The sequence below is a fragment of the Salmo salar genome, chromosome ssa04 (assembly GCF_905237065.1).
Source record: "Salmo salar chromosome ssa04, Ssal_v3.1, whole genome shotgun sequence".
NCBI lineage: Eukaryota > Metazoa > Chordata > Actinopteri > Salmoniformes > Salmonidae > Salmo > Salmo salar.
This window is the reverse complement of record NC_059445.1, coordinates 90007878-90022417: the sequence shown is the minus strand read 5'-3', so window position 1 is coordinate 90022417 and position 14540 is coordinate 90007878. Positions and strand designations below refer to the sequence as shown.

Below are 14540 nucleotides of genomic sequence, written 5' to 3'. Positions count from 1 at the left end.
GATTATGATAGGCTTAGTAAAATAATGTCCAAATCACCTGAAATCAATTCAAATTAACGTTACTTAAAAGGTAATTTGGCCATAAAATAAATAAACATGCCTCCATCACTTGCATTGAACCATGGATTATAGTTTCTCCTGGCCCACAGACTGCTTTCACGAGTTTATTATAAAATAAACTCCTTTAAACTGGTCGTATAGATTTCTATAGGCTATTAATATTGTTCTCATTATTAGTCCACCGCCTACGTCGAGTTTTTAAGGCAACTCGAATAACTTTTTCAGATGGAACTCTGTTAGATTAATTCATTGTTTGATTGGGAGACAGCCATGCATAAAACAATGAAAGCCTTCAGTCATATTCATATTGAGTATAGAGACAAAGGAATATAGCCTACATTGTTTAAAACCGCTAGATAAGTCATGTCCGTAAAAATAAAAAAAGTTTAGGCTGTAAGGCCCATGCATCCGACAGAAAAATAGGGGAGAGAGAGCAAAATAAGCAACATTTTCTGACTGGACATTTTGCACTGCGTTGGGATTCTCCCCTCCGTCTGGCCTACATTCCTCTCGTGTGTTATGTATGCGTCTGGCATACCTTCCTCTCGTGTGTTATGTATGCGTCTGGCCTACATTCCTCTCGTGTGTTATGTATGCGTCTGGCATACATTCCTCTCGTGTTATGTATATAACATATTTATGGAAATAGACTGTAGAAAATTTGATTTGGCAAATTACTCGGAATGCCGCTTGTGTGCTTCCCTGCTGTGCGCTGCCCAACTCCATTCATGAGTTCAAATAGGATAAATCATCATGTCACTTCACAATGTCAACACCATCGATGATCTATCGTTATATCGTCCAACCCTAATACCCAGTGTACAGCAGCTATAAATGGTGCGGCCAAATGCTTATGTGCTACTGTAGCTCCCTTGACAATGCAAGACATTTATTCAATAACAATAAAAACAATTAGGTAATAGTAAGAGTGTATGCATTGTAATAATGAACTGGAGTGTATTTACCAACATAAAGTGGGTGTGTATGTAGTCAGTGCAAATAATATCTGAGGTGCAGATGGTCTTTAAGGGGCACACTAACACTCAGACTACAGTGTTTGTGTTTAGTCCCCCAGATTAGAGGCAAATCGTGTGTCACATCGACCGAATCCTATTAACAGAAGTCAGACATGCTTCTGTAAAACAAGCCAACCTCACCAGCTCAGTGACATGTTTTTTAAATTACACTTTGTCATGAAACCAGATACCAAGATATTTGTAGGAAGGACCTCGCTCAATTTGTGTACTGTTTAAACTAGTCTTTACAAATTTAATTTAAATCTGTGTTATTGGACCTAGAAAAAAGGTGTTTTGCACAAACTTTTGATTTGGATGGACTCTGGCAGTCCTGTAGAGCATCTTCTGTTTTCAGAAGGTGTCAAAGTTATCTATAAAAGTGATTCCAAAAGAGCTACAGTAATCTTTTAGCCAGGTGCAATGCCGGTCGCCTGCTGAACCTTTCACACCCGCGACCCAACGATGGTACCGGCCTGAAATAACTGGCCGCTTTTTGGATTTTTCAGAATCTGTTCCTTAAAATTCCATTTCAGCAGATCTGCGCTAGCCTTCCTGATGTCGTTTGACCCCACATGGACTACAACGGCGCCGGCTCCCCGTCGGCTCCTCCCCGTCGGCTCCTCCCCGTCGGCTCCCGATCGGCTTGGCTCCCGGTCGGCTCCCGGTCGGCTTGGCTCCCCGTCGGCTCCTCCCCGTCGGCTCCTCCGTCGGCTCCCGGTCGGCTCCCCGTCGGCTCCCGGTCGGCTTGGCTCCCGGTCGGCTCCCCGTCGGCTCCCGTCGGCTCCCCGGTCGGCTCCCCGTCGGCTCCCGTAGAACGGGTTGAAGCAGCCTTGTAATGTCCTGTACCTGTGCTCCTGGGTAGCACAGGGTTTTTGCGTGGTTTCACAAACCCCTCGAGGACCGAAGGTGGGACCCGATGGATTCGAGCCAGCTGTAGTATGATGAATGGGCCGGATTGTTAAACAGTCTTACGGTTGGATGAGGGGGAGCTCTGAGGATCTGAACCCGAGGTAGAAGCCACCGCAGAGGGAGACAGAACAGAGGACGAAGGCGCAGATACACTATATATACAAACGTTTGTGGACACCACTTCAAATGAGTGGATTCGGCTATTTCAACTCAGCCATTGCTGACAGGTGTATAAAAGGTGTATAAAATCCAGGACACAGCCATGCAATCTCCATAGACAAACATTGCCAGGAGAATGGCATTACTAAAGAGCTCAGGGACATTCAACATGACACCATCATAGGATGCCACCTTTCTAATAAGTCAGTTCGTCAAATGTCTGCCCAGCTAGAGCTGCCCCAGTCAGTGTTGTTATTGTGAAGTGGAAACATCTAGGAGCAACAACGACTCAGCCACGTAAAAAATCATCTGTCCTCGGTGCAACATTCACAACCAAGTTCCAAACTACCTCTGGAAGCAACGTCAGCACAAGAACTGTTCACTGGGAGCTTCATGAAATGGGTTTCTATTGCCGAGCAGCCGCTCACAAGCCTAAGATCATGTGCAATGCCAAGCATTGGTTGGAGTGGTGTAAATCTCGCCGACATTGGACTCTGATGCAGTGGAAACACGTTCTCTGGAGTGATGAATCACGCTTCATCATCTGGCAGTCCGACGGACGAATCTGGGTTTGGTGGATGCTACCTGCGAGAACGCTACCTGCCCCAATGCATAGTGCCAACTGTAAAGTTTGGTGGAGGAGGAATGGTCTGGTGCTGTTTTTCATGGTTTGGGCCCCTTAGTTCCAGTGAAGGGAAATATTAACGCTACAGCATACAATGGCATTAGAGACAATTCTGTGCTTCCAACTTTGTGGCAACAGTTTGGGGAAGGCCCTTTCCTGTTTCAGCATGACAATGCCACCCTGCACAAAGCAAGGTCCATACATAAATGGTTTTTCGAGATCGGTGTTGAAGAACTTGACTGGCCTGCACAGAGCCCTGACCTCAACCCCATCGAACACCTTTGGGATGAATTGGAATGCCGACTGCAAGCCAGACCTAATCGCCCAACATCAGTGCCCGACCTGACTAATGCTCTTATGGCTGAATGGAATGGATCTAGTGGAAAGCCTTCTTATTTACAGTGGTCTAATCGCCCAACATCAGGGCCTGACATCTCTAATGCTTCAAAGGTAAGGCATATATTATATCGCTATTTCTGACTTTCGTGTTGCAACTCCCTGATTGAAAATGATTTGTTATGCATTCGTGTATGCTGGGCGCTGTCCTCAGATAATCGCATGGTTTGCTTTCGCCCTAAAGCCTTTTTGAAATCTGACACGGCGGCTGTATGTTGATGTATTGCACTTGTGATTTCATGAAAGTTTTTAATATTTATTGTAATTTAATTTGAATTTGGCGCTCTGCAATTTCACCGGAAGTTTTCGAAATGGGACGCTAGTAGAACTAAGAACAGATATAGCCCTTGGTTCACTCCAGACCTGACTGCCCATGACCGGCACAAAAACATCCTGTGGCGTACTGCATTAGCATCGAATAGCCCCCGAGATATGCAACTTTTCATGGAAGTTAGGAACCAATATACACAGGCAGTTAGGAAAGCAAAGGCTAGCTTTTTCAGAAATGTGCATCCTGTAGCACAAACTCAAAGTTCTGGGACACTGTGAAGTCCATGGAGAATAAGAGCACCTCCTCCCAGCTGCCCACTGCACCGACGCTAGGAAACACTGTCACCACCGATAAGTCTACGATAATCGATCATTTCAATAAGCATTTTTCTACGGCTGGCCATGCTTTCCACCTGGCTACCCCTACCCCGGCCAACAGCCCTGCGCTCCCCACAGCAACTTGCCCAAGCCTCCCCATTTCCCCTTCACCCAAATCCAGATAGCTGATGTTCTGTAAGACCTGCAAAATCTGGACCCCTACAAATCAGCTGGGCTAGACAATCTGGACCCTCTCTTTCTAAAATGATCTGCCGCCATTGTCGCAACCACTAGTCTGTTCAACCTCTCTTCGTGTCCTCTGAGATTCCTAAGGGGGAGACACTCTAGACCCAAACTGTTACAGACCTATATCCATCCTGCCCTGTCTTTCTAAGGTCTTCGAAAGCCAAGTTAACAAACAGATCACCGACCATTTCGAATTCCACCGTACCTTCTCCGCTATGCAACCCGGTTTCAGAGCTGGTCATGGGTGCACCTCAGCCACGCTCAAGGTCCTAAATGATATCATAACCGCCATCGATAAAAAATAGTACTGTGCAGCCGTCTTCATCAACCTGGCCAAGGCTTTCGACTCTGTCAATCACTGTATTCTTATTGGCAGACTCGACAGCCTTGGTTTCTCTAATGATTGCCTCGCCTGGTTCACCAACTACTTCGCAGATAGAGTTCAGTGTGTCAAATCGGAGGGCCTGTTGTCCGGACCTCTGCCAGTCTCTATGGGGGTGCCGCAGGGTTCAATTCTCGGGCCGACTCTCTTCTCTGTGTACATCAATGATGTTGCTCTTGCTGCTGGTGATTCTCTGATCCACCTCTACGCAGACGACACCATTCTGTATACTTCTGGCTCTTCCTTGCACACTGTGTTAACTAACCTCCAAACGAGCTTCAATGCCATACAACTCTCCTTCCGTGGCCTCCAACTGCTCTTAAACGCAAGTAAAACTAAATGCATGCTCTTCAACCGATCGCTGCCCGCGCCCACCCGCCTGTCTATCATCACTACTCTGGACGGTTCTGACTTAGAATAAGTGGACAACTACAAATACCTAGGTGTCTGGTTAGACTGTAAACTCTCCTTCCAGACTCACATTAAGCATCTTCAATCCAAAATTAAATCTTGAATCGGCTTCCTATTTCACAACAAAGCATCCTTCACTCATGCTGCCAAACATACCCTCGTAAAACTGACCATCCTACCGATCCTCGACTTCGGCGATGTCATTTACAAAATAGCCTCCAACACTCTACTCAACAAGCTGGATGTAGTCTATCACAGTGCCATCCGTTTTGTCACCAAAGCCCCATATACTACCCACCACTGCGACCTGTACGCTCTCGTTGGCTGGCCCTCGCTACATATTCGTCACCAAACCCACTGGCTCGATGTCATCTATAAGTCTTTGCTGGGTAAAGCCCCGCCTTATTTCAGCTCACTGGTCACCATAGCAGCACCCACCCGTAGCACGCGCTCCAGCAGGTATATCTCACTGGTCATCCCCCCAAAGCCAACTCCTACTTTGGCCGCCTTTCCTTCCAGTTCTCTGCTGCCAATGACTGGAACGAATTGCAAAAATCACTGAAGCTGGAGACTCATATCTCCCTCACAAACTTTAAGCATCAGCTGTCAGAGCAGCTCACAGATCATTGCACCTGTACATAGCCCATCTGTAAACAGCCCATCCAACTCCCTCATCCCCATACTGTTATTTTGTTTTGCTCCTTTGCCCCCCAGTATCTCTACTTGAACGTTCATCTTCTGCACATCTATCACTCCAGTGTTAATGCTGAATTGTAATTATTTCGCCACTATGGCCTATTTATTGCCTTACCTCCCTAATCTTACTTCATTTGCACACACTGTATATAGACCTTTTCTATTGTGTTATTGACTGTACGCTTGTCCCATGTGTAACTCTGTGTTTGTGTCGCACTGCTATGCTTTATCTTGGCCAGGTCGCAGTTGTAAATGAGAACTTGTTCTCAACTGGCCTACCTGGTTAAATAAAGGACTTGTTCTCAACTAGCCTACCTGGTTAAATAAAGGACTTGTTCTCAACTAGCCTACCTGGTTAAATAAAGGTTAAATAAAAAAATTAAATCAGGGTCAATCTGTTCTGTAGAAAAAGGGGTTTACACATTTTGCATGAAATTGCTCCGCAAATACAGAAAAACAGTATGTGCTGGGGTGAGGTGAGCAGTATGTGCTGGGGAGAGGTGAGCAGTATGTGCTGGGGAGAGGTGAGCAGTATGTGCTGGGGAGAGGTGAGCAGTATGTGCTGGGGAGAGGTGAGCAGTATGTGCTGGGGAGAGGTGAGCAGTATGTGCTGGGGAGAGGTGAGCAGTATGTGCTGGGGAGAGGTGAGCAGTATGTGCTGGGGAGAGGTGAGCAGTATGTGCTGGGGAGAGGTGAGCAGTATGTGCTGGGGAGAGGTGAGCGGTATGTGCTGGGGAGAGGTGAGCGGTATGTGCTGGGGAGAGGTGAGCGGTATGTGCTGGGGAGAGGTGAGCGGTATGTGCTGGGGAGAGGTGAGCGGTATGTGCTGGGGAGAGGTGAGCGGTATGTGCTGGGGAGAGGTGAGCGGTATGTGCTGAGGTGAGGTGAGCGGCACGTGCGTGCTGAGGTGAGGTGAGCGGTACGTGCTGGGCACGTGCTGGGGAGAGGTGAGCGGTACGTGCGTGCTGGGGAGAGGTGAGCGGTACGTGCTGGGGAGAGGTGAGCGGTACGTGCTGGGGAGGGGAGAGGTGAGCGGTACGTGCTGGGGTGGGGAGAGGTGAGCGGTACGTGCTGGGGAGAGGTGAGGGGAGAGCGGTATGTTTGTCAAGTGGCTACAAACCCTCAGGACTTTATCTTGTCCTTCATCTCCATCTTGTGGCCATGGGTGAGATTAGTGTGAAACGTGAATTCACTATGCACTCATTCATATGTCCACACATTAGTTAATGGGGTAACTCTCTTTATTTGTTTAATTCTTTAACGGTATTTAAATGTCTTAACAGCAATCAATCAATTAACTAATTCCAGGCTTATTTTAAATACAATTTGGTTCACTGAAATTAAATTCCAAATATCTGTCAACTCCATTCTCACTACATAAATTATATTCCTGAGATTTCAGGTATTCTTACTGCCCGTGTCAACTTGAAAACCAGGAATCAGTTACATCAACACCTTTTCACATTTTGTTCACAGGCCTTCTCTCCACAAGGCTCAAAGCATTGACTTTTAAAACGCAGAATTCTCAAATCTTCTCTGGTAGTGCTGTGAAGCAAAGGTTAGCAGTTACAATACTGCTACCACTTCACAAGCAGGCGGACAGAAAATGGTATTGTTGGAAATCAGTCATAACTCCTTCAGTCAGTAGCTAAGTTATAATTTTGTAAAACTACAGTCTTGTAGATTTTAAAAACATATAGGATGGTCTAAAAGAGTCCTGTGAGTTACAACAGTGCTCTTATTCATTCCAATACCAAATTAATTCCCCTTAAACAAATGTCATATAGTTCAACGCTCATTTTCTAATTGTCTTCAAACTTATATCGAGACAATAAAAATAATTAAAAAATAAATAACTTACCATCAATCTTCAATAAAACAGCAGGAAATGCTTTTCAAGCGGTACATCTCCATTACAAAACAATCATCAAAATAAATCGCATATAGAGCAACCTAAAACTACTATAACCCGCTAATTTAACCCATAAATCATTTTCCCATCGCAGTCATTACTACACCAAGTGGTTAATGCTAATTTTCTACATACCTTTGCCATTTATTTCAGTCAGGAACTTGGGGAAGAATGGTCACAACACCCACATGCTTTTTGCGTTTCCTAAACTTCACTTAATCAATCCAATTCTCAGTCTGTCATCTTGTAATTGTAAATGGAAGTCCACATGCAAGCCTAGTTTGTAAGATGTATATGTCCAGCTTTCAGCCTCACGTCCTTGTCTCTTTAAATCCAAAGTCCATCTCTCCCGGAAACTGCCAGTGCAGTTTATTCTTTTCCATATAAATGCAGCAAAAAAAGAAACGTCTCTCTTTCAGGACCCTGTCTTTCAAAGATAATTTGTAAAAATACAAAATAACTTCACAGATCTTCATGGTAAAGGTTTTAAACACTTTTTCCCCATGCTTGGCCAATAAGCCTTAAACAATTAATGAACATGCACCTGTGGAACGGTCGTTAAGACACTTACAAAATACCCCATAATGACAAAGCAAAACAGGTCACTGTTATGAAAACTTAGGACACTAAAGAGGCCTTTCTACTGACTGAAAAACACCAAAAGAAAGATGCAAATGACAGAATATGAATGTCATTTGTTACTAGCAAGTTATTGACTTCATGAACCTTGTTTCTTAGGCTACATATGTTAATATGGGCTATTTTTTTTTTAGCACTTTTCTGGGTTGCTTGATTGTTTTCACTGCTTTACTGGGAGGCTTATCAGAAGTAGGTATGACAATGTTATTTATATTGGAGCTGATAGTGCAGGGTGAGCTGCATAAAGTGGTCTTCCTACTAGGACACACCACCTCAGTGTTAACAGTGGTCTTCCTACTAGGACACACCACCTCAGTGTTAACAGTGGTCTTCCTACTAGGACACACCACCTCAGTGTTAACAGTGGTCTTCCTACTAGGATAACACCACCTCAGTGTTAACAGTGGTCTTCCTACTAGGATAACACCACCTCAGTGTTAACAGTGGTCTTCCTACTAGGATAACACCACCTCAGTGTTAACAGTGGTCTTCCTACTAGGACAACACCACCTCAGTGTTAACAGTGGTCTTCCTATAGGACACACCACCTCAGTGTTAACAGTGGTCTTCCTACTAGGACACACCACCTCAGTGTTAACAGTGGTCTTCCTACTAGGACAACACCACCTCAGTGTTAACAGTGGTCTTCCTACTAGGATAACACCACCTCAGTGTTAACAGTGGTCTTCCTACTAGGACACACCACCTCAGTGTTAACAGTGGTCTTCCTACTAGGATAACACCACCTCAGTGTTAACAGTGGTCTTCCTACTAGGATAACACCACCTCAGTGTTAACAGTGGTCTTCCTACTAGGACACACCACCTCAGTGTTAACAGTGGTCTTCCTACTAGGACACACCACCTCAGTGTTAACAGTGGTCTTCCTATAGGACAACACCACCTCAGTGTTAACAGTGGTCTTCCTACTAGGATAACACCACCTCAGTGTTAACAGTGGTCTTCCTACTAGGATAACACCACCTCAGTGTTAACAGTGGTCTTCCTACTAGGATAACACCACCTCAGTGTTAACAGTGGTCTTCCTACTAGGATAACACCACCTCAGTGTTAACAGTGGTCTTCCTAATAGGACACACCACCTCAGTGTTAACAGTGGTCTTCCTACTAGGACAACACCACCTCAGTGTTAACAGTGGTCTTCCTACTAGGACACACCACCTCAGTGTTAACAGTGGTCTTCCTACTAGGATAACACCACCTCAGTGTTAACAGTGGTCTTCCTACTAGGACACACCACCTCAGTGTTAACAGTGGTCTTCCTACTAGGATAACACCACCTCAGTGTTAACAGTGGTCTTCCTACTAGGATAACACCACCTCAGTGTTAACAGTGGTCTTCCTACTAGGACAACACCACCTCAGTGTTAACAGTGGTCTTCCTAATAGGACACACCACCTCAGTGTTAACAGTGGTCTTCCTACTAGGATAACACCACCTCAGTGTTAACAGTATAACTCTGGTTTATAGGCTCATGATTACTGCAGACAACAGCTGTAGGATCAACAGAGACATTCAGAGCGGTAAGAGGGACATAAATTAGGTTACTTACATTGTCTGCCAACACCCCTGGTATAATGTACATTTAATGAAGCATTACGAAAATTCAGCATCACAATGGTAGGGATTATCTAAGGTGGGCTTGAAATGCATGGACAGAGTCCAGTAGCCAAAATGATTGGATGGACTCCATTCTTCCTGTACAGCAGTTTCCAGAACAGTTTCCAGTTATCTGTAAAAGTGATTCCGTCAGAGCTTATGGTCGTGGCTGTTTCAGGTGGATGTGCGTCAGTGCCATTACCTGGTGGATCTGGACCTCGAGACCTCAGCACCCAGAGAGCCACGCTACGCAGACCACACAGACTGGAGCGTCATCGCATCCAAACCCTTCCTAAATGCTGCCAGGTACAAACACACATTAGATATCTATCTATCTATCATCTATATATTTATACACACAGCGGATTCGGGAAGTATTCAGAACCCTTCCCTTTTCCACATTTTGTTACGTTACAGCCTTATTCTAAAATTAGTAAAATATATTTTTTTCCCCTTATCAATCTACACAATATACCCCATAATGACAAAGCAAAAACAGGTTTTTAGAAGTTTTTGCAAATGTATTCAAAATTAAAACAGATACCTTATTTACATAAGTATTCAGACCCTTTGCTATGAGACTTGAAATTAAGCTCAGGTGCATCCTGTTTCCATTGATCATCCTTGAGATGTTTCTACAACTTGATTGGAGTCCACCTGTGGTAAATTCAATTGATTGGACATGATTTGGAAAGGCCCACACCTGTCTATATAAAGGTCCCACAGTTGACAGTGCATGTCAGAGCAAAAACCAAGCCATGAGGTCTGAAGGAATTGTCCGTAGAGCTCTGAGACAGGATTGTGTCGAGGCACAGATCTGGGGAAGGGTACCAAAACATTTCTGCAGCATTGAAGGTCCCCAAGATCACAGTGGCCTCCATCAATTTTAAATGGAAGAAGTTTGGAACCACCAAGACTCTTCCTAGAGCTGGTCGCCCGGCCAAACTGAGCAATCGGGGGAGGAGGGCCTTGGTCAGGGAGGTGACCAAGAACCCAATGGTCACTCTGACAGAGCTCCAGAGTTCCTCTGTGGAGATGGGAGAACCTTCTAGAAGGGCAACCATCTCTGCAGCAATCCACCAATCAGGCCTTTATGGTAGAGTGGCCAGACGGAAGCCACTCCTCAGTAAAAGGCACATGACAGCCCGCTTGGAGTTTCCCAAAAGGCACCTAAAGGACTCTCAGATCTTGAGAAACCAGATTCTCTGGTCTGATGAAACCAAGATTGAACTCTTTGGCCTGAATGCCAAGCATCATGTCTGGAGGAAACCTGGCACCATCCCTACGGTGAAGCATGGTGGTGGCAGCATCAAATCAAAATGTATTGGTCTGTTTAGCAGATGTTATTGCAGGGGTAGCAAAATGTTTCTAGGTCCAACAGTACAGTAATATCCAAAAATATCGCAACAATACATATCTAAAGGAATGCAATTAATATAAATATTTGGACGCGCAATGTCGGAGCGGCATAGACTAAAATACAGTAGAATAGAATACAGTATCTACATATGAGATGAGTAATGCAACATATGTAAACATTATTAAAGTGACTAGGCTGTAATGTAACAATGTTGTAGAATAATAGTGAAGACATCAAAACTATGAAATAACACTTATGGAATTATGTAGTAACCAAAAAAGTGTTAAACAGATCAAAATATATTTTATATTTGATTTTCTTCAAAGTAGCGACCCTTATGCCTTGATGACAGCTTTGCAAACTCTTGGCATTCTCTCAACCAGCTTCACCTGGAATGCTTTTCCAACAGTCTTGAAGGATTTCCCATATTTCCACATATGCTGAGCACTTGTTGGCTGCTTTTCCTTCACTCTGCGTTCCAACTCATCCCAAATTATATCAATTGGGTTGAGGTCAGGTGATTGGCGTATCACTGCAGAATTCTGTGGTAGCCTTGCTGGTTAAGTGTGCTTGAATTCTAAATAAATCAGACGGTGTACATTTCTGAGGCTGGTAACTCTGAGTTAACTCTGGATCTTCCTTTCCTGTGGCGGTCCTCATGAGAGCCAGTTTCATCATAGTGCTTGATGGTTTTTGCAACTGCACTTGAAGAAACTTTCAAAGTTCTTAAACTTTGCCGGATTGACCTTAATCAAATCAAACTTTATTTGTCACGTGCGCCGAATATAACATGTGTAGACTTTACCGTGAAATGCTAACTGACTAGCCCTTAACCTCTCTGGGCCAGTGGGACGTTAGCGTCCCACCTTATTCAACAGCCAGTGGAATCGCGTGGCGCGAAATACAAATACCTCAAAAATGCTATAACTTCAATTTCTCAAACATATTACTATTTTACACAATTTGAAAGATAAGACTCTGGTTAATCCAACCACGTTGTCCGATTTCAAAAAGGCTTTACAGCGAAAGCAAAACATTAGATTATGTTAGGAGAGTACCCTGCCAAAAATAATCACACAGCCATTTTCAAAGCAAGCATATGTCACAAAAACCCAAACCACAGCTAAATGCAGCACTAACCTTTGATGATCTTCATCAGATGACACTCCTAGGACATTATGTTATACAATACATGCATGTTTTGTTCAATCAAGTTCATATTTATATCAAAAAACAGCTTTTTACATTAGCATGTGATGTTCAGAACTAGCATACCCACCGAAAACTTCCGGTGAATTTACTGCATTACTCACGATAAACGTTCACAAAATACATAACAATTATTTTAAGAATTATAGATACAGAACTCCTTTATGCAAACGCTATCTCAGATTTTAAAATATCTTTTCGGCGAATGCACATTTTGCAATATTCTGAGTACATAGCTCGGCCATCACAGGCTAGCTAATTTGACACCCACCAAGTTTGGGGCAACCTAAACTCAGATTTACTATTAGAAAAATTGGATTACCTTTGCTGTTCTTCGTCAGAATCCACTCCCAGGACTACTTCTTCAACAAATGTTGTTTTGGTTCCAAATAATCCATAGTTATATCCAAATATCTCTGTTTTGTTCGTGCGTTCAGGTCACTATCCGAAGGTTAACGCGTGAGCGCATTTCGTGACAAAAAAATTCAAAATATTCCATTACCGTACTTAGAAGCATGTCAAATGCTGTTTAAAATCAATTCTTATGCTATTTTTCTCGTAAAATAGCGATAATATTCCAACCGGACAACGTTGTATTCATTCAAAGAGGGAAAGAAAAAAATTGAGAAGTCTCGTGAACGCGCATCTCAGTCTCACTGTCCCCAGGCTGACTACTTACAATCTCTGCTGCTGTACTTTGCCCAGAGACAGCAGACACCCCATTCCACTTTCTGGCGGCTTTAGAGAGCCAATGGAAGCCTTAAAAAGTGTCACGTTACAGCACAGATGCTGTATTTTCGATAGAGATGCAACAGAAGGACAACAAATTGTCAGACGGGCCACTTCCTGCATGGAATCTTCTCAGGTTTTTGCCTGCCATATGAGTTCTGTTATACTCACAGACACCATTCAAACAGTTTTAGAAACTTCAGAGTGTTTTCTATCCAAATCTACTAATTATATGCATATTCTCGTTTCTGGGCAAGAGTAGTAACCAGTTTAAATCGGGTACGTTTTTTTATCCAGCCGTGAAAATACTGCCCCCTATCCATAACAAGTTAACCAACAGTACAGTTCAAGAAAGAGTTAAGAAAATATTTACCAAATAAACAAAAGTAAAAAATAATACAAAGTAACCCAATAACAAGGCTATGTACAGGGGGTACCGGTACCGAGTCAGTGTACAGGCTAGTTGAGGTAATCTGTACATGTAGGTGGGGGTGAAGTGACTATGCATAGATAATAAACAGCGAGTATCAGCAGTGTAAAAAAACAAATGGAGGGGGTGTCATTGTAAATTGTCCAGGTGGCCATTTGATGAATTGTTCAGCAGTCTTATGGCTTGGGGGTAGAAGCTGTTAAGGAGCCTTTTGGTCCCAGACTTGGCGCGCGGTACCGCTCTGCGGTAGCAGAGAAAACAGTCTTTGGTGACTGGAGTCTTTGACAATTTTATGGGCTTTCCTCTGATACCACCTAGTATAGGTCTTGGATGGCAGGAAGCTTGGTCCCAGTGATGTACTGGGCCATACGCTCTACCCTCTGTAGCGCCTTACGGTCAGATGCCGAGCAGTTGCCATACCAGGCGGTGATGCAACCAGTCAGGATGCTCTCTGGTGCAGCTGTAGAACTTTTTGAGGATCTGGGGACCCATGCCAAGTCTTTTCAGTCTCCTAAAGGGGAATAGGTTTTGTCATGCCCTCTTCCCAACTGTCTTGGTGTGTTTGGACCATGATAGTTTGTTGGTGATGTGGACACCAAGGAACTTTGAACTCTCGACCTGCTCCACTACAGCCCTCCTTTTCCTGTAGTCCACGATCAACTCCTTTGTCTTGCTCACATTTAGGAAGAGGTTGTTGTCCTGGCACCACACTGCCAGGTCTCTGACCTCCCTATAGGCTGTCTCATCGTTGTCAGTGATCAGGCCTTCCACTGTTGTGTCGTCAGTAAACTTAATTATGGTGTTGGAGTCGTGTTTGGCCACGCAGCCGTGGGTGAACAGGGAGTACAGGAGAGGGGACTAAGCACACACCCCTGAGGGACCCCAGTGTTGAGGATAATTTCTTTGCTTATTTGAGCTGTTCTTGCCATAATGTGGACTTGGTCTTTTACCAAATAGGGGTATCTTCTGTATACCACCCCTACCTTGTCACAACACAACTGATTGGCTCAAACGCATTAAGAAGGAAATAAATTCAACAAATTAACTTTTAACAAGGCACACCTGTACATTGAAATGCATTCCAGGTGACTACTTCATGAAACTGGTTGAGAGAGGCTACTTCGTAGAATCTCACATTTTAAATATATTTAAA

At 44.1% G+C, this 14540-nt stretch overlaps 1 protein-coding gene across 3 annotated transcripts in view; it reads left to right on the top strand.

Moving 5' to 3' along the window:
* Positions 1-14540, top strand: part of alg9 (ALG9 alpha-1,2-mannosyltransferase) — a 70939-nt gene that overhangs the window by 55542 nt on the left and 857 nt on the right. For 2 of the 3 annotated variants that reach the window (XM_045717514.1, XM_045717512.1), the window contains one exon: positions 9838-9965. The exons of the other annotated variant lie outside the window; for it this stretch is intronic. In XM_045717514.1, coding sequence (XP_045573470.1) covers positions 9838-9955 — 118 coding nt within the window. In that variant the 3' untranslated portion in view covers positions 9956-9965. The remainder of the gene's footprint in view (positions 1-9837; positions 9966-14540) is intronic. 3 annotated transcript variants of the gene reach the window in all.